This window comes from Fukomys damarensis, unplaced genomic scaffold, assembly GCF_012274545.1.
Source record: "Fukomys damarensis isolate Sample0158 unplaced genomic scaffold, DMR_v1.0_HiC HiC_scaffold_39, whole genome shotgun sequence".
NCBI lineage: Eukaryota > Metazoa > Chordata > Mammalia > Rodentia > Bathyergidae > Fukomys > Fukomys damarensis.
Genome location: NW_022900951.1, coordinates 55,067,097 through 55,086,744, shown reverse-complemented (window position 1 = coordinate 55,086,744; position 19,648 = coordinate 55,067,097). Strand labels below are relative to the sequence as shown.

Genomic DNA, 19,648 nt, shown 5'->3' with positions numbered 1-19,648 from the left:
TTTCCTTTTTCTAGACTGGTTTTTAAACTTTTTGAATATATATCTCATCAGTGCTTTAAAATAGTATAATATATAATAGTTTATGTTTAACCATGGCCTACTATGGCATCCTGATCTTTTTGTAGTTAACAACAGCTAACATTTAATGAGTACTTGTTACATGCCAAGTATGACAAGTGTCAATTTGTGAGTCATTATCTTTGTGACTGGTGTATACTTGCTTGGTTTACCCAATAAACTTAATGTTAGTGCCATTAAGTGGGGTTTCTGCAATGAAAAGTGGCAATGATCTATGACAGCATTCCAAGGTATCTTATTTCAACCTACCCACCAAAATTCCTAGCTGTGGGTAGAGAAAGTGACATTTACCTCTCCAGTTAAATATTTCAGGGCACATTTGGCTTCCAGAATTGTAGCAATATTCTCCCAGCGTTGTTTCGGCCTGTCTTCACTCTCTGCATCCAGGAGCTTCTGTTGGAGGTCAGCAATCTGTGCACTCCTTCAGGGAAAGAGACAGCAAAGCTTGTTGTAAATAGCCTTAACAACAATAAGGGGAAGCACTCTAAATTTCAAAGACATTTATGCATGGAATAATCAGTTAAATAGTCATTTAAATAATGATTGAAGCCAGGCATGGTGGCAAATGCCTGTAATCCCCACACTCTGGAAAGCTGAGGGAGGAGAATGCCAGGTTGAAGGCCAACTGGAAAACTTAGCAAGACTGTCTCAAAGTAAAAAATAAAAAAGTGAGCATGGAGCTCAGTGCAAAGGCCCTGGGTTCAATCCCACTACTACCAAAAAAAAATTGAGTCATGTGGTTAAAATCTCAAAATATGTTATAGATAGATTCTAAGAGATTATCCAAATAGTTTTTATTTTACTAACAAGTGGGTGAAAGAAATGGGTACTATATAGAGGGACTTGAAAAGATGTATTATAGCAAGGCTTTTGTTGTGTGCATTGAATATACTATGACTTTGTCTTGAAGTCTTATATAAATTCCAACTGTGATACAGTGGCCTGTGCATACAAGGAAAGATTTGGGTTAGAGACCTGAAGAAAAATCTCCCAAGAACAAACAGGTAGATTCTGTTTGTTAGAATCAAACACCAAATTGAAGGTGTTATGAGAAGTTACCTTGACTTGCCAGACAAGGGACTGAGAAGTCCCTTGTCTAAATACCCAGACTAAATACCCTGACCCAATCAAAAGATGGAGGGAAGGAGGAGAGGGGAGGGGAAGGGGATGAAAATAGTGTTATGTACATGTAGCAATTCTCCACTGTGAATGTAATCATTATGTACTGTAAACATGTAGTAATAAAAATTTTTAAAAAAGATAACCTGACCTTGCAAATAGCTTCTGGATACTTTCTGATCAAGTATGGTGTAGAACAAAGTGTACACAATATTTCAGTTATATTAATTAGTTTCCTTCTCATATGTGCTGTGTTAAGTGAGAGGGAGAATACCAGCAGGTGTTTGAAACATGCAGTGCTATGTTAGGTAGTTGTAAGGAAGATGACTACAAAAGTAATCTAAGACAGTAGCTCTCAAAGTTTGGGGATCTCAGGACCCCTTTACAGTTTAAAAAAAATCAAAGACTTCTAAGAAATTCTGTTCAAGTATGTTATAAATATAGTATAAATAGAAACAGAAAATTTAGATTAATTTACTTAGAAATAAATAAGTCACACATGTGTAAATACCAAATAGTTTCCCTGGTGTGAATATTCTGCAACAATGCATAAGATTCTAATAAGATTACTGACATTTAGAAATTTGAAGAAAGGCGCTAAAGGTGTAGGGAAGGTGTGATGCGTAGGGGAAGAACAAAAAGGGAAAAGAAAAATATGTGAGAGAATGAAAAGATGAAAATAAAGTGTTTGTAGATGGGGAGGGGAGGAGGGGGTGAAGGGAGGGCAGAGGTAAGGGGAAAAAATGAGAATCAAGACTTGCCATGTAAAGGTACATGATCCCAACAATGAATGTAACTGTACTGTATCCCTAAAATGTACCAATAAACTCAATAAAATTAAAAAAAAAGAAAAAAATTAAAAACCTATTATGCATAAATATATTTTATGACAAATTACTACATTTTCCAAGGCTAAAAATGATTGAGGGAGAAGAATGGAAATATTTTACATTTTGCAAATCTCTGTAATGTCTGGCTTAGTACAACATAGTTGGATTCTCATATTCTCCTATGCACTCAGTCTTTTGTGACATGTCATTCTAGTTTATGTAAACGAAGGCAACCTGGACTCATATGGATATGAAGTTAGAAAAAAAGAGGAGTATTTCAGTAGCTTTTTTAGATAATTGTGGATATTCTTTAAGACTATGGTATAGCTTGTTGAGGAGTAATTCTTTAAAAGTTAGTTACAATGTAGAAAGGGAAAGTATTATTGTTTCTTTTGTCTTTTATTTATTTTAAAAATTAAATTTATTTTTCAACTACTACACAAAAACTGATGATTCGATACATATATATGTAGTGTAATGTTTAAGTCAGGTTAAATAACCATCTTCCCAAACATTTGTCTTTTTTTGGTACGAGGGATCAAACTTGAGACCTTGCGCTTGCAAGGCAGGTGGTGGAACCACTGAGCTAAATCCCTGGCCTCCATTTGCCATTTTTATATGGTAAAAACTTAAAAAATTCTTTATTCTTTTTTTGAAATATACAGTATACTAGTAGCTATATTCACTCTCATGTGGAAGAGCACACCCAACCCTCTTACTCCTAACTATAACTCAGTATCTACTGATCAATTTGAACTATTATTAATAAACTTTTAATACTGTCACATGGTAAACTATTTTTTTGCTTGTGAATTTATATTACAAAAAATTCCATATGTATATGGGAGTGTGTACATATTTAAAACACATAAGATATAGGTGTAGCCTCAGAAAATTGAGGACAGATGTCCTTTTGACCAAATGTTAGGAATGCTAAAGTTTGGGTTGTCTTTGAACTTCAGTAGCGGCTGTTTTCAGGGAAAACAGGCAGAATTCGGAGGACATTTAGAGCAAGTGATGCTGTGGGAGAGTGGGAAGTAAAGTGAGATTAAGTTGGCCTGGACAGGGCACGATCAATGGCCAATGTTCTTGTTAAAGTTCTATGTAGTCAGAGCTAAAACAGATTCCTACTTGAGACAGTATGAGACATAAGTCAAGTCAGAGTATCTGGGGGTCAGAAGTTAAGAGGAAATCTGTGGCCGGGGATTTGGCTCAGTGGTTCCACTGCCTGCCTCACAAGTGCAAGGGCCTGAGTTCGATCCCCGGAACCAAAAAAAAAAAAAAAAAAAGAGGAAATCTGATTTCATAGTTGAGAACTGGTGATGAGGGCAAAGATAAAAAAATAAGGGAGATTATGAGCAATTAATGCAAATAATAATTATTCAGTTTGGGCTAGTACTTGTATGGCTATTAATTGGTTTGGAATGGCTTGAAATGTAATTGGGTAGAAGATGTATTGTAATAAAGTACCACATTGAGGTAAGTCAAATAAATAAATAATCTCCAGTGGTCTATTTTGCAATTTGGTCTTTTGCCCATTTATGATTCTCTAACATGTCATTTTAATAGTAGTAGTCCACTGGGTCATACAGGTCCACAAAAATTAACATTTTATTTAAAATATATTTAAAAAATCATATTTTTACATAGCATTACTGGCCTTATCAGAAAAGTTGTGAAAAACCATCAAGCTTATAGTAGGAAATACAGATTTTCCAAAATTCTGTTTTGCTTCAAAGAGCTACTTTTATCTTGGATAACAAATGCTATTAGGTGTTTTCTTTAAAGTGACAGGGTCATTGTTCATTTCTGAGAACATGACTGCCAAGTAATCAGGTCTGAATAACCAGTTTACCTCTCAGTTATTCTTCTAAATAAAACTGATATTCCATGAAAAAGAGGTGTGTTGAAGTAACACCTCAAACAATGACATAGTGCTTTGCCTGGGATGACTATTGTGCTGAGCATGTAGCCGAAGTGCTTCATGTGTTCTTCCTGTTTCATAACACATATTAGAAAGATGTGAAGCCAAGGGTCCAGATTTAGTAAAATTAACAATTTTTAGTGCTTTATCAAAGCCACTCTTAAGTAAGACTGGCTTGTTAAACAACTTTAAACTGTCACGTACAACTAACTGACCACTAGTTTGTGTAGGTGCCACATTTTTTGTTCAGTCTAAGGTGTCAACAGTTTTATTCGTTATTGCTTTCGCACTATTAGTTCAAGTGTCAACATAGTAAAAAAGGTAAGTAAGGTCTTACTATTATTATGTAAATACTTCCTGGTAGTCAGGCTCCCTAATAGGATCTTGGAGATCCCCCAGGGGTCTTCAGACTACACTTTGAGAATCCTTGTCTAATATATATTCGTTTTCTTCAATCCCTTAGATTGAGAAAACTAAAACATAAATGCTAAGCACAAAGACAAACGGTATCTGTGCCATATAATTAAGTAATCTAAGTCCTAAAGGGGGTGAGAGAACACAAAGATAGAGTAAGTGGGGGCTGAGAATGTAGCTCAGTAGTACAGCATGCATGAGTCCTTGGATTTGATTTCCAGTATTAAAAAAGAAAAAAAATTAGTGAGGGATGAAGAGTCAGGGCACCTTGGGAAAGAGGCAGCCTCAAGAGAGCACTTCAGAGTCTTATTATATGCCCTTTCTTGTCTTCTCGGAAAATTCATGTTCCTTATTCCTTCTACTTGGCACCTGCCCTATATATCATGTACATAATCATTATGATGTGGGGTGCAGGTGTATGTTTGTCAACCAACATTTAAAAAACTAGCCCTTAATCAGCTTCAGTGGTGCATGCTTGTAATCCTAGCACTCTAGGAGGCTGAGGCAGGAGGGCAAACTTAAGTCCAGCCTGGGCAACTTAACAATTTAGTGAGATCCTCAAAAATAAAAAATCAGCCCCGATTTGTAGCTTTTGTCAGTTTCTGTCATGTAAATACTTTCATCATAACCAACTGGAAGTGATCAATACCTCACCACATTTGTGAAACTGTAACAAATGACTTCATCAATACATAAATTCTACTTGACAGCAAAGATAGTGTCATTCTTCTGTTTATTGCACTGCATGTAGTGCAGCACAAAGCAGGAACTCAAATGTTGAGTGACTTATCGATGTATCCAAATATAAACAACTAGCTATGTATTGCTGAAACCAAATTAAATAATCTCCAATGTATCTAACATATCTAATATAGTATATGATTCAAAATATTCTTTCTTTTATTTTTCTACCCCTATAAATCTTTTAAAAACTAAGCTTTTGAATCATGAGGTTGAAAGGATGTATTTTTGGTTCCAAGCATAAATGTTTATGTGTTAAAGACAGTCCTGTTACCTGAATTCCATTTCTGTCTCTAGGCTTTCAATCTGCTTTGTAATAGAACTCTCTGACTCTGAAACTTGACCAGGCATTTCAGCAAGTGAGAATGTACGCCTCTGTAAAGAAGAACAGTGAGTGTTAAGGGTAAAGTTCTAAAAGAAAAGTAATTCTCTAAAGCAGTGAGGATTTCTGGGGAATGCAGCGTCTTAGCATTGCTAACATTTTTTTTTTTTTATAAGGGCACTTACCCGGAGTTTAGGAGGAGGATTCTCCCCAGATTCCTTTTGCTGTTTGAGTTTAGCCAGATCCTGAGCCAGGATCTTCCTGTCGTCAAGAAGGTTGCTCAGATGACGTTTGGCTTCCTCAGTACTGACCATAACCTCAATTTCATTTCCAAGCCAATTCTAGAAGTGAAATCAGGGATGAGGAATCATTGGTTGATGAGCTAGATTCAGATTCAGACCTAATTTCATTTGGACCAGAGCTCAAGTAATTAAAAGTGAGATTTCCATTTGTATCTCTCAAAGAAGCTTTAATAACAATATGCCAAAGGGGGACAAGAAAGGATTTCTACAGAAAATTTTTCTATAGATATCCTAGTATTTCTATCTATTTTGTCTTTACTTTCTCTATTTTCTTAAAATTTGTGTTTCTTTTTCTTTTTGGTTTTTTGAGACAGGGTCTCACTTCATAGTTGAGACTGACCTGGAACTCACTATGTAGCCCAGGCTGGTCTTGAACTCACAGCGATCCTCCTGCCTCAGCCTCTCGAGTGCTGGAATTACAGGCATGCACCACCACGCCTGGCTTTAAAATGTTTTTCGCCTTTAGTTATGATACAGAATTGAAGACTATTTCTACTATTTTATTTAGTAAATAGATATCCATTGTAACTTTTACAGTGAATGAAAGGTAATTTTAAGAAATAAAACATAATTTTCTAAATTAATTTTCAAAAATAGTAACCTCAATTGCTTCTCCGCCTTTTGGCTAAGATTAAGTACAAAAATAGTAACCTCAGGAGCTGGGGATTTGGCTCAGTGGTAGAGCATGTACTTTAAGATGCACAACATTGTGGGTTCAATCCCCAGCACCAAAAACAAAACAAAAAAAGCTAGTAGTCATTTCTGAGAACTTATCTGCTTTTGATGAACATATATTATGTTATAAACATGGGTGCACATATATCACTGTTGTATGATTCTTTTAATTCTTTTGGGAATATACCCAGCGGGGAAATAGCTGGGTCAAATGGGACTGCTAATGTTAGTTTTTTGAGGTATCTCTGTACTGATTTCCATAGTGGTTGCACCAGTCTACACTCCAACAGTGGAGAAGGGTTCCTTTCTCCACACAACCCCGTCAGCATTTGTTGTTGGTTGATTTCATGATAGCAGCCATTCTTTCTGGGATGAGGTGGAATCTCAGCGTTGTTTTCATTTGCATCTCTCCAATGACCAGTGTTGGTGAATATTTTTCCGTATGTTTCTTTGCTGTTTCTACTTCATCTAAGAAGTGTCTGTTCATTTCAGATGCCCATTTTTGGATTGGGTCTTTAAATTTGGGAGGTCTGATTTTTTTAAAGTTCTTTATATAGTCTAGACAGTAGACCTTTGTCTGAGGAACAGCTGGTAAAATTTTTTTCCACATTGTGTGTTGTCTCTTCACTCTGTTGGTGGTTTCTCTTGTTGTACAGAAGCATTTTAATAAGATGACATCCCAGTAGTTGATTCTTTGTGTTCACGTGTTACTGAGATTTTGTTCATGAAATCTTTTCCTATGCTAATGTCAACAGTTCTTTTACCTAACCTCTCTTCCAGCCAGTTTAGTGATTCTGTTTTAATATTTAGATCTTTGATCCATTTAGATTTTAGTTTAGTACATGGTGAGAGTTATAGGTCTAGTTTTAATCTTTGGCAAGTTGAAACCCAACTTTTCCAGCACCATTTATTACAGAGGCTATCATCTCTCCAGTGAGGGTGCTTGGCTCCTCTGTCAAAGATGAGGTGGCTGAGTGTGTCTGGAGTTGTTTCTGCATCTTCTATTTGGTTCCACTGATCCTCAGGTCTGTTTCTTTGCCAGTACCATGCTGTTTCTATCACAGTAGCTTTGTAGTATAGATTCAAGTTGGGGACTGTGACACCCCCTACCTTGTCTTTGTTGCCTAGAATTGCAGCCATGTTAATAGTGACAGCTTGTAATCACTAAAGCTTGGAAACAGCCCAACTGTCCATCAATTGGAGAGTGGATAAAGATGTGTTTTTTTAAAAATAAAATGGAGTACTACTCAGACATTAAGAATGAGAAACTAGAGACACTTATAGCTAAATGGATGCATATTGAGGCTGTACTCTTAAGTAAAATAAATAGGACACGTGTGTAAATATCAAACAGTTTTTCTGGTGTGAGAAACTGAAAGTGTAAATAAGGATCAAAATGTATAATAGAAAAACGTGAGCCAGGTGTGGTGGCGCACGCCTGTAATCCCAGCACTGGGGAGGCTGAGACTGGAGCATTGCTGTGAGTTTGAGACCAGCCTGGGCTACATAGTGAGTTCCAGGTCAGTCTCAACTACATAGTGAGACCCTGTCTCAAAAAAACAAAAAAAAAACAAACAAACAAAAAAAGAAAATGTGAAATAGGAAGAAAACGTCCAAAGGGGAAGGGGGAATGGGAAGGAAAGAAGGGAAAAGAATAAATATGTGAAAAGGAAAAAATGGAAACAAAGTCTTTGTAGATAGGGTAGGGTAGAGGTGATGAAGGGAGGGCAGAGGAATGGGGAAAAAATGAGAACCAAGATATATCATGTAAAGGTACCAATTTTCAATGATAAATGTCATCATACTGTATATCTAAAATGTACCAATAAACTTAATGAATAAAAAAGGATATACTATGATAACAGCAATAAAAAGAAAGCTGGAGTGGCTATATTAATATCAGATGAGGCAAAATTCCTATGAAAAAAATATCACCAGTGATAAAAGGATCATTTCATCATGATAAAGAAGTTTTATTTTTAAATCCCAGCACTGGAGAAGCTGATGCAGGAGGATCGCTGTGAGTTTGAGACCAGCCTGGGCTACATAATGAGTTCCAGGTCAGTGTCAACTACATAGTGAGACCCTGTCTCAAAAAAAACCCACTTCTTTTTATTTATTTATTTATTTATTTATTTATTTATTCGTTTATTTATTTATTTTTTGAGACAGGGTCTCACTATGTAGTTGACACTGACCTGGAACTCACTTTGTAGCCCAGGCTGGTCTCAAACTCACAGCGATCCTCCTGCCTCAGCCTCCCCAGTGCTGGGATTACAGGCATGTGCCACCACACCCGGCATGATAAAGAAGTTAACTGTTTAAAAGAGAACATAAACCTGAATGGCCTAAATGTTTATGTGCCTAATGATAAAGCACCAAAATCTGTAAACCAAAACCAAACATAGTAAACCTTGGTTTGCGGAAAGAATTTGTTCAAAGCACTTGTATATCAAAGCAGAGAGAGAAAGGGCGGGGGAGGAATGAGTTGTGATCATGTGACATTTGGCATGATGTACTACTTGTACTGCAAGACACTGCTTTTTTACCAAGTTAAAATTTCTTAGAAATATTTGCTGGTCTTGTGGAACACTTGCTCATCAAATTACTTGCAATCCAAGGTTTGACTGCATAAGTCAACAAAGAAGGAAACAGAACCGACTATATGCAGTCTTTCAGAAACACCTTTTAAAAATGAAGGCACAAATAAGTTAGAAAGGTCACAAAATTTCATGTTAAAATCAATCAAAAGGAAGCTAGAAGGCTGTATTAATATTAGAAGAAGCAGATGTTAAGATAAAGACCAGACTATTATTAGGATAAAGAAGTTCATTTCATAACAATACATAACAATTAATCCTAAACTTTCATGCCTCTAACAACAGGTCTCCAAAACATAGCAAGCAAAAACAGAACTACAAAGAAAAACAGACAAATCTGAAATAAGTATTGGAGATTTCAATATTCTTCCCCCAATAGTTGATAGGACAAGTATGCAGAAAATCGGCCAGAATATGGTAGGAGTGCAGCACAATCAATCAAATCAGCATGATTGACATTTATAAAATGCTCTGCACAACAACAGAATACATACTCTTCTCAAATACACATAGAACATTACCAAGACTGACCATATTTTGGGTCATACAATTAGTCACAATGATTTCAAAAAGATTCAAGTCATACAAAGTATGTTCTTTGATCATGAGCGAATGAAGCTAGAAATCAATAACAAAAAGATATTTCGAAAAACCTCCAAATATTTGGAGACTAAATAATATTCTTCTAAATAACTCATAGGTCAAAGAGGGAAATCAATGGGAAAATTAGAATATTTTTTGAATTGAATGAAAATAAATATAATATCAAAATTTGTGGGATGTTAAAGTTCTATAGCATTTCTAGCACTAAATACCTATATTAGAAAACAATAAAGATTTTAAATCAGGGCCAGGGATTTAGCTCAGTGGTAGTGTGCCTGTCTTGCAAGCAGAAGGTCCTGAGTTTGATCCCTGGTATGGTGGGGCTGGGGGGTGGCGCATAGAAAAAAAAGATTGAAAATAATTGATGTCAGCTTTTGCCTCAAGAATCTAATAAAATAAGAGCAAATTAAATCCAAACTAATCAGGACCAAGGAAATAATGAAGATTAGAGGCAGCTGTGGTGGCACACATCTGTAATCTCAGCACTCATGAGGCTAAGGCAGGAGAATTACCAAGAGTTCATAGTGAGTTCAAGGCCAGCCTGAACTACATAGCAAGACCCTCTCTCAAGAAGCTTAAAAAAATAAAAATAAAGAAGATTGGGGTGGAAATTAATGAGCTGAATTAAAAAATGTCTTATTGTGATAAAATATATAAATATATATAAAATATAAAATTTACCATTTTAATCATTTACCAGAATGAGTTGGTTCTTTGATAAACCTCAGGAAAAAGGTAAAAGCAAAGAAAATATCAGTAACAGAAATGAGAGAGATGACACCACTATACATTTTTTGTGGTACTGAGGATTGAACACAGAACCTCACACATGCTAAACAAATGTTCTACTGCTGAGCTACATCCTCAGACCTTTCTATTGTAAGACAGCGTCTTGCTAAGTTGCCCAGGCTGACCTGGAACTTGAGATCCTACTACCTCAGCCTCCTGAGTAGCTTGAATTATAGGCATGCATCACTACACCCAGCACTGACATCAATTTTTAAAGTTCAATTTTAGTAAACATCCTTCTTCTAAAAAAGTAAAAACAATCAAGCAAACACCCTCCAGGCCCAGATGGCTTTACTGGTGATGGTGAATTTTATCAAACTTTTAAGGAAGAAACAATGTTAACTGTATACAAAGTTTTCTCGACAACTGAATAGGAGGGACTACTTCCTAAATCAATCTATGAGGCCAGCATTATCTTGATATTAAAACAAAAGAAATTACAAGAAAATTATAGACCAATATCCTTCATGAACATAAATGTGAAAATTTTAAACAAAAAATTTATTTTACATACTGATGTTCCTCAACTTATAATGGGGTTACATCTCAGTAAACCCAGAGTAAATTGAAAATATACTAAATTGAAAATGCATTTAATCTACTGATCATCATAAATAGCTTAGCCTTGACTCTCTTAAATGTGCCCAGAATACCTACATTACAGTTGGGCAAAAAGTCCATTTTATAATAATAAAGTATTGAATATCACATGGAATGCACTGAATACTATACTGAAAATGAAAATGATTGTATGGGTATAAGAGAAAAAGATAGGTGTTTTGTAGTCATGATGAGACATAAAAACACATAACACAATAACCAAAAAGTGCTGACAACACAGTATACTACAGAGTATCAGTGGTTTACCCTCATGATTGTACAACTAACTGGGAGCTAGAACACGCTGATGCTGTCCAGCATCTTTAGAGTACCCAACCATACATTATTAGCCCGGGAAAAGATCAAAATCTAACACTTGAAGTTGTTTGTAATAAATACATATTTCACACCACTGTAAAGTCAAAACAGTCTAAGTAAGCCAGCTACTACCTGTACTGCTGAATTCAACAATACATACGAAGGATGATGTATTACGACCAAATGGAGTTTATTCAAGAGATGCAAGGCTAAAAGCACTTGACAAAATTTAATATCCATTCATGATAAAACTTACATCAAATTGAGAATAGATAAGGATTTCCTAAACTTGATCAAGGGCATCTATGAAAAACTTACAGCTAATATGATACTTAATGGTGAGAGACTGAATGCTTTCCCTCTATGATTAAGAAGAACAGGAGGACATGTACTCTTTCTAGTCCTATTCAAAATCACCCTGAAGGTCTTAGCAGATACAATAGGGCAGGTAAAAAAGTTAAAAAGACGTATAGATTAGAAAGGAAAAAATAAAACTGCATTTACAGGTGGCATGATTTCTACATGGAAAACTCCAAAAAATCTACAAAAAAAGCTACTAGACCAGTAAGTCATAAGATAAAAGTTAATACACAAAAATCAATTATATTTCTATATACCAGCTCTGGATAATCAAATTAGCAGTTTCTTATAAAGCTAAGTATACACTTAACAAATGACCCAGCAGTCTTACTCCTAGCTATTTACCCAAGTGAAATGATTTCACACGTTTATAAAGACACTTGTATGTGAAGCTTTAAAAAAACAAAACAAAACAAAAACAGCAGCTTTATTCATGGGGTGGTTAATTTCAGGCGTCAACTTCTCTGGATTAAAGAATAGCTACAGAACAGCAAAAGCATTATTTGTGGTGTATTTGAAAGTGTTTCCAGAGACTGGCAGCATGAGTAGGCAGAATGAATAGCGAAGATTACCCTCAATATGGGTAGGCACTATTCAATTGGTTGGAATTCTAGACAGAATAAAAAAGGCAGATAAAGGGCAACAAAAGGCAAATATATTTGTATCTTTTAGGAAATAAGATTTGAGGTAAAATTTTATATTGTGTAGTGTTTACTTCTAAACCATAAGAAAGCTATTTCTCACTTCTTCCTGTCTCCAGTGCTAATAAGACAAATGGCAGTTCAAGCTGTCTGTACCTTCAGTCTAGCTGCAGTGCCTTCCATTCCACGGCTCTGAATCTCTTTCCGCTTATCTGCGACCTCCCGTTGCTTTTGGAGAGCATCCTTGAGACGCTTGTTGGCAGCTGCTGCCTAAATAAAAAAGGCACACAGTTATGTTGAATGAAAGGTAATAAGAAGAACATTCTGATTTTACAGCATATTAGTAAAAAAATTTTCTAAGTTTAAGTTCCTATAGGAACCAGGTTTACAAGTCTCCATGGATATAACACCAGTGAATCATTACTACTTTAGAGCATAGGGGAGAAGAACATTTCAAGGATGTTCTGTAGACTAAAAATGCCTGGAAATGTCACATATTAATATTACTCTGTGCTTTTTTGGAATGAAACCCAATTAGAAAAAGAATCTTTATTTAAAAACTACCATTTCCCAGCATGTTTTTATCTACTCATAGTTCATAACATATAAACAGGGAACCAGACTTAGGAATTTTTGGTCATGATTGAAATTCCTGATTTCTCAGAATACCGGCAGCATCTAAGTCTGAAGATGACAACACTTTTGACCTAGCAGCCTGGGTTTTCTTACTTACCTCCTCTGTTTTGCGTCTGAGCACATTGGACTGCTTCTGGAAGTTTCTTTCAAGTTTCAGCAGCTCATATTGTCTCTTACGGTCCTAAAAATAAAAAAAAAATCAGATCTTAATTGCTGTTCAACTAGCTAAAATAAAACTTTATATCTAAAAGTCAAGACAGGACTGGGGATTTAGCTCAGTGGTGCCACCGCCAGCCTTGCAAGCAAGCACAAGGTCCTGAGTTCAATCCCCAGTACAAAAAAAAAGGAAACAAACTAACAATAAAAATTAAGACATCTTTGCTACATAGAGCTAAATACAATACAGTAAGCTGCTTTTAATTTTCCTATTAGAGTTAAGAACTGGTACTTCTAAAATCATGGTTGTATGTAATGGAAAGATGGTTTCCTTGTTCAGCTCATTGTTCTGCAGCTAAAATCTTGAATTCAGTCTTAAGTCAGTTATTGGTAATACTAAAGAATGTGAGACCTAGAAGGAATTTTAAAGACCATCTAAAGAGCTATCTTCTACATAGGTAGCTATTGATAAAGCTGGGAGTCAGGTCTCCTGATAAATAGACCACTGTTCTTTCCCCCTCAAGCCTACTAGTCCATCTATGTTAAAATACAGTGGCTGAGCTGGGGGTTTAGCTCAGTGGTTCTGCTGTCTGCCTCACAGGTGCAAAGTCCCAAGTTCGATCCCTGGTAACAAAAAATACAGTGGCTGGCAAAAAGGAGAGAGCCTATCATACAGCCAGCCACCTATAAAATTAAGGTAAAGAGTGTTCCACTCTTGAACAAAACCAGCTTAATACGGAACACAGGAATATCCTCTCTTCTCAGAGACTAAAGATGAAAAAGACAAGAAATCTAGTGGGATATTGCCTGATTCAACTGAACACACTACATTTATTGCACTGATTTCTTAGCACCTTCCCTATTTTACTAATCCATTAAGCTCCTAATGGCTTCACTTGTTCCTTAATCTGGAGAGCACAGTCAGCCATTTTAGTCATGTATTTGCCAGCACACCGGAACAATTCATTTCATTTAACCCATTTACAAACTAGGCACTGTGCTACATTTCTGGGATACAGAGATGAATATGATGTCGTTACTATTCTTATAGAACACTGGAGAATACAAAAACCATACCATACACTTGTAATAAAATATGATGTATACTGGTATGAGGAATTAAAGAAACACAGCTAGGAGATTAAACTAGTCCAGTGAAAAGAAAAAACCTAGCACTTTTCTCACCACCAAACTTCTTAAAAGGTATTTAATATGGCTTATTGGGCGCTTGTAGGGACCAAGCACTGTGTTGTGCTAGAATTTAGGAATACAAAGATGAAGACACAAGTATGGCTAAGGCAGAATTGAGACCAGGTATCTCATGATGTGAATTATTTGCTGCAGTAGATCAAGAGTGTGAAAATCATTAAAACTCAAGACTGATTCATTTATTACTTCAGAAAAAATTTACTGAGCACATTTATTGTGCTCAAATTATGTACCGGGCCCATGTAATAAGAGTCGAGCTATGGCACTTGCCTTGCTCTTAATAAAAATAAGGAACAAGTATGAGTTCTGTACATAGGGAGGGGAGAGGGTTTGAGAGAGGGGTATGGGATAAAATAAAATAAAATTTATTTTAAAAAAGAACAAGTATACAGAGTACCATGAAAGAGAAATGCAAGGTAACAGTACCTTGTGAATCTCCAAAACCTTGGAGGAAGTATGTCCAACATGAAATCTGATGAGTAAATATTAACTAGGTGAAGGGGAAGGGGTGGGAGGCTGAGGAGAGTCATGAGCAGTGTAGAGCTGGTGTGGCAATTCTGAAACAGGTGAAAACAGTCTTAAGCAAGGCAATGATGGAACCAGATTTTTGTTATTTGTAAGTTCTTTTTTTAGCTACAGTATGGAGAACACATTGGAAGGGAAAGAAGTAAATGTGGCAAGAACCATTGCAAGTAAGGAAAGTAAAGATGAGGGGGTATAACAACAATAATAACTAGTAGTTATGAAAGTTATTATGTATAGGCTCTGTATCAAGTGCTTTACATATAGTATCCTGTGTAACCCTCACAGCAACGTTAATGTTTTCATTTCTACTCTACAGATGGGAAAACGGACTCATACAGATTAGGTCACTTTTCTAAGATCAGACAGATAGAAAGTGGTGGAACTAGGCATTCTAACACCAGAGATTTATTTTTGTTTGTTTGTTTGTTTGTTTGTTTGTTTTTGGTACTGGGGATTGAATAGAGATTCTTTACTACTATACTATGTAAGAATTGTGTCTGAAAAGAAAAAATGCTGAAGTCTTAATTCTTGGTACCTGTGGCTGTGATCTTATTTGGAAACAAGGGTCTTTACACATATAATCAAACCGAGATACAATACTAGGTTAGACGCTGTTGGATCTTAGATCCAGTGACAGATTTCTTTATATGAAGTATGATACAGGGATTATATGTGATGTGGCTACAAGCCAAGAAACCCTAAGGATTTGTAGCAGCTATCAGATGTTAGGAGAACTATGGATGAGATTATCCCTCAGAGCTTTTAGAAGGCATCGGTCCTGCTGACACCTTGGTTCTGGACTTCTGGCATCCAGAACTGCGAACATAAATTTCTGCTGTAATAAACTTCAATATGTGGTGCTTTGTTATGGTAGCCCTAGAAAACTAATACAGATGAGAAGATACTTTAAAGGTAGAAAAGGGAGAACATAATGCTGGACTTCAGGAATGAGAGAAGATAAAGTCAAAGATCTCTTAGGGGTCTCTGGTTTGAGCCACTGATAGTACTGCATTAGAGAGCAATATGTGCATACATGATCAGAGGGCAAATATTATTATATTGATGTTTTTGAATCTTCACAATTAAAGTAAAAAAGGAATTACTGTCAATGGAAAGGATATAGTAGAGGAAAATTGCGGGTAACAGTGGTGGATAAAGAGGTAAAAGCATTGTGAAGTATGTTTTGGACTTGCTCAATTTGACATTTCTATGAGACATACAAATAGGGATGTAAAATAATCATTGGATTTAAATATATAGAACAGAAACATTAGCCAGGGTGGGAACTGAAATTTGAGTTTGTCAATTAAAGATGATAAATGAAGCCATGTGAGGAGAAAAAAGTATTTAGGGAAAGAATAGAGTAGAAACAGAATTTATGCTTAAGATAGTCCTGCAATCTCCTCTGGTATTTAATGTTTAGGTAGGGGTAGAAGAGCTGACAAAAAAACTTGAAGGAGCAAAATAGAGAGCTGGGAAACTTAAACAGTGAGGTCTGACTAAAGTAAAGATTTTTTTTTTTTATACTGGAGATTGAGCTCAGGACCTTGTACTTAGGAGGTAGGTGGCAGAACCACTGAGCTAAATCCCCAGTCCTAAAGATGTTTGAAGAAGAACGATAGTACCATAGGAAAATGTGTCTGAAAAGCCAAATAAGAGAACTGAAGAGAGTTGTAAGTAGTTAGAGTAATTTGGATCTTTGGTGATTTTAAAAGAGCAGTTTTATATATATATATAGCACTGGGTAAAATCAAGATTGAGATGAGAAGTAGAAAGTGACACAATGGAGACAACAAGGTTACCTAATTTTATCATTAAAGGAAAAGAAGAAAAAGTATGTTGAAAGAAGATGCATTTTGTGGTCTCTTTTTGTTTTGCTTTTTAGACAGGAAAGACTTGAGATATTTGAGCAGTGACAGTGAGAACTAGCCTTAGCCAGGTGTCTTCAACAAATCAGTGCCCCAATGCATGTGAGGAAAGGTATTTGTAAGCAGTTTGTGAACTTTGAATTCTGGTGCAAATACCTGTAAAAGGTATCTCAAGAACATATGATGAAATATGAATATGGCCTAGGACAGATTAAAAAAATCTAAAACAAACAAACAAACAAACCAACCCCCCACCAAATTCCATTGCTTTCATTCTTATAAATGAAATAAAAAGGTTCTCTTCTTTTTCTACATATTCATCTCCATCATCTCATTACTCCTGTGATTTTAGTTTACATCTATGCAGGACAATTTCCCAATTACTAAGTCCAGCTCAACATCTCTCAATTTGGTTTACACTATCCATTAGCTTTTAGGTCTCTCTGTACCAAAGATAATTTTCCTAAAACAAATTTAGTACTTCAAAGTACGTTTCCTCTGAATTTGGTTAACTAAAAAGCATGGAGTAATATTTAGGCTCTTTTCACTTCCTCTTTTATTTAAAAGGCAAGTTTTGCATTTGTTATCAATAAAATCATTCAACAAACACTGAGTAATCATTCTATGCTAATTACTTCTAGCTGGGGGAATACATAAGTGAAGAAAATAAAGATTCTTGTCAATATGAAGTATACCTTCCTGTGCAATGTAAACATGTCATTTTACAGATGTCTGTTCTTCTGTTTTTTTAAAGTTCAATTGAAATATGTCACCTATATAATTCACTCACTTGTTTAATACACATTTAATTTTTTTGGTACTGGGGATCGAACTTGGGCCCTTGTGCTTGCGAGGCAGGTGGCAGAACCACTGAGCTAAATCTCCGGCCCTCATTCAATGTTTTTTTGACCATATTAAGAGTTGACATAACTAACATCACAATCAATTTTAGAACATTTTCATTATCATAAAAAAATCTTATACCTTTTATCTGTCAGCTCACAATACTGTCATCTTGTTCCCCAAAGCCCTAGGCAACCATTCATCTGTTTTCTGTCTCTATAGATTTGCCTATTCTGGACACCAGCCATAAACAGAATCCTGTATGTCCTCTTTTTGTGACTTTTTTCACTTAGCGTAGTTTCCAAAGTTCATCTCTGTTGTAGCATGTATCAGTAGTTATTTCTTTTTATTGCTGAATAATATTCTACTACATGGACAAAAACTTTATCTGTTTAGCAGTTAATAGACATTGGGTCTTCCCCACTTTTTGGCTATTATGAATACCACTCTACAAACATTTATGTGCAAGTTTTGGCATGGGACCTGTTTTCATATCTTTGGGATAGACAGAACTGAGTGGAATTATTGGAACATACGATATCTCTATTTCTACTTAACCTTCTAAAGAACTGCCAAACTGTTTGCCAAAGCAGCTGTACAATTTTCTCATCCCACCAGCAATGTATGAGGTTTCCAATTTCTCTACATTCTTGCCAATAGTTATCTGACTGATTCTAGAAATCCCTGTGGGTGTGAAATAATATCTCATTGTGGTTTTGACTTGCATTTCCTGATGGCAATGACACTGAGCACCCTTTTGTGTGTCTTGCTTGTTCATTTAGAAACTGGGTTATCTTTATTACTGAGTTGTAAGAGTTCTTTATATATTTTAAATACAAGATCTTTATCAGCTGTATGATTTGCAAATATTTTCACTCATTCTATGGGTTGTCTATGCACTTTCATGATGGTATTGTTTATAGTGCAGAAGCTTTTAGTTTTGTGTAATTTAATTTCTTAATTTGGCTGTTTGTGGTTTGGGTGTCATGTTTTTTAAAAATTGCCTAATCCAAAGTCATAAATATGTCTTCTAAGAGATTTATAATTTTAGCTCTTTGAGGTTTTCATCTATTTTTAATTTTTATATATGAGACAAGTTCCAATTTCATTATTTTCCACATGAACATACAGTTGTCTCAGCACCACTTATTCTTTCCTCACTGATTTGCCTTAGCAATATTGTTGAAAATCAACTGACCATAGGTGCATGAGTTTATTTTTGGACCCTCAATTCTATTCTACTGATCTATGTCTATTTGACATAGTATTATAGCCTTTTAAATATTGTTTTCATAAGAAGTATTAGTATCAGGAAATGTGACATCTCCAAATTTGTTCTTCTCTTTGATTGCTTTGACTATTCTGGCCTCCTTGCATCTCCACACAGAGCCAGATGGAATTTTCATTCAGATTGTGTTGAATGTGCAAATTAATCTGAAGGATAATCAATCTTTAGAATATTACGTCTTCCCATCCTTGGACAGGAGGTATTTTCCTATTTACAACTTCGTTTTTAGGTCTTCTTTAATTAATTCAATGTTTTGTAGTTTCCAGTGTATAAATCTTACACTTCTTTTGCTACATTTATTCATGTTGATGTTATTACAAATGGAATTGTTTTCCTAATTTTATTTTCAAATGGTTAATTTCTAGTTTACAGAAACAGAACTAATTTTCTTACATTGATTTTGCATCCTGCAAACTTGCTAAACTGATATATTAGTTCTGATAGTGTCTCACTAGGATTTTCTACATGCATGATAATGTTATTTGCGAGCAGATAGTTTTGCTTGCTAGAACCTCCAGGGCAATGTTGAATAGAAGTGGCTAGAACAGACATCCTTGTCTTGTTCCTGACCTAAGGGGGAAATTTTTTGTCTTTCATCAAGAATAATAGTAACAGGGCTGGCTCAGTGCCCTGCACCTGCCTGGCAAACACAAGGTCCTGAATTTGATCTCCAGTATCAAACAAATAAAATAAAAAAATAAAACAATAATAATGGTAACAGTGTCCTTTGTCAGGTTGAGAGTTTCCTTCTAGTCCTCTTTTTTTTTTTTTTTTTTTTTTTTTTTTTTTTTTTTTTTTTTTTTTTTT

The 19,648-nt window shown here is 35.5% G+C and overlaps 1 protein-coding gene across 1 annotated transcript in view; it reads right to left on the bottom strand.

Moving 5' to 3' along the window:
- Positions 1-19,648, bottom strand: part of Kif4a (kinesin family member 4A) — a 119,139-nt gene that overhangs the window by 13,858 nt on the left and 85,633 nt on the right. The window contains exons 19-23 of the mRNA XM_010632162.2: positions 13,050-13,133; positions 12,473-12,586; positions 5,614-5,769; positions 5,381-5,481; positions 370-499 (exon numbers count right to left, since the gene is read on the bottom strand). Coding sequence (XP_010630464.1) covers positions 370-499; positions 5,381-5,481; positions 5,614-5,769; positions 12,473-12,586; positions 13,050-13,133 — 585 coding nt within the window. The remainder of the gene's footprint in view (positions 1-369; positions 500-5,380; positions 5,482-5,613; positions 5,770-12,472; positions 12,587-13,049; positions 13,134-19,648) is intronic.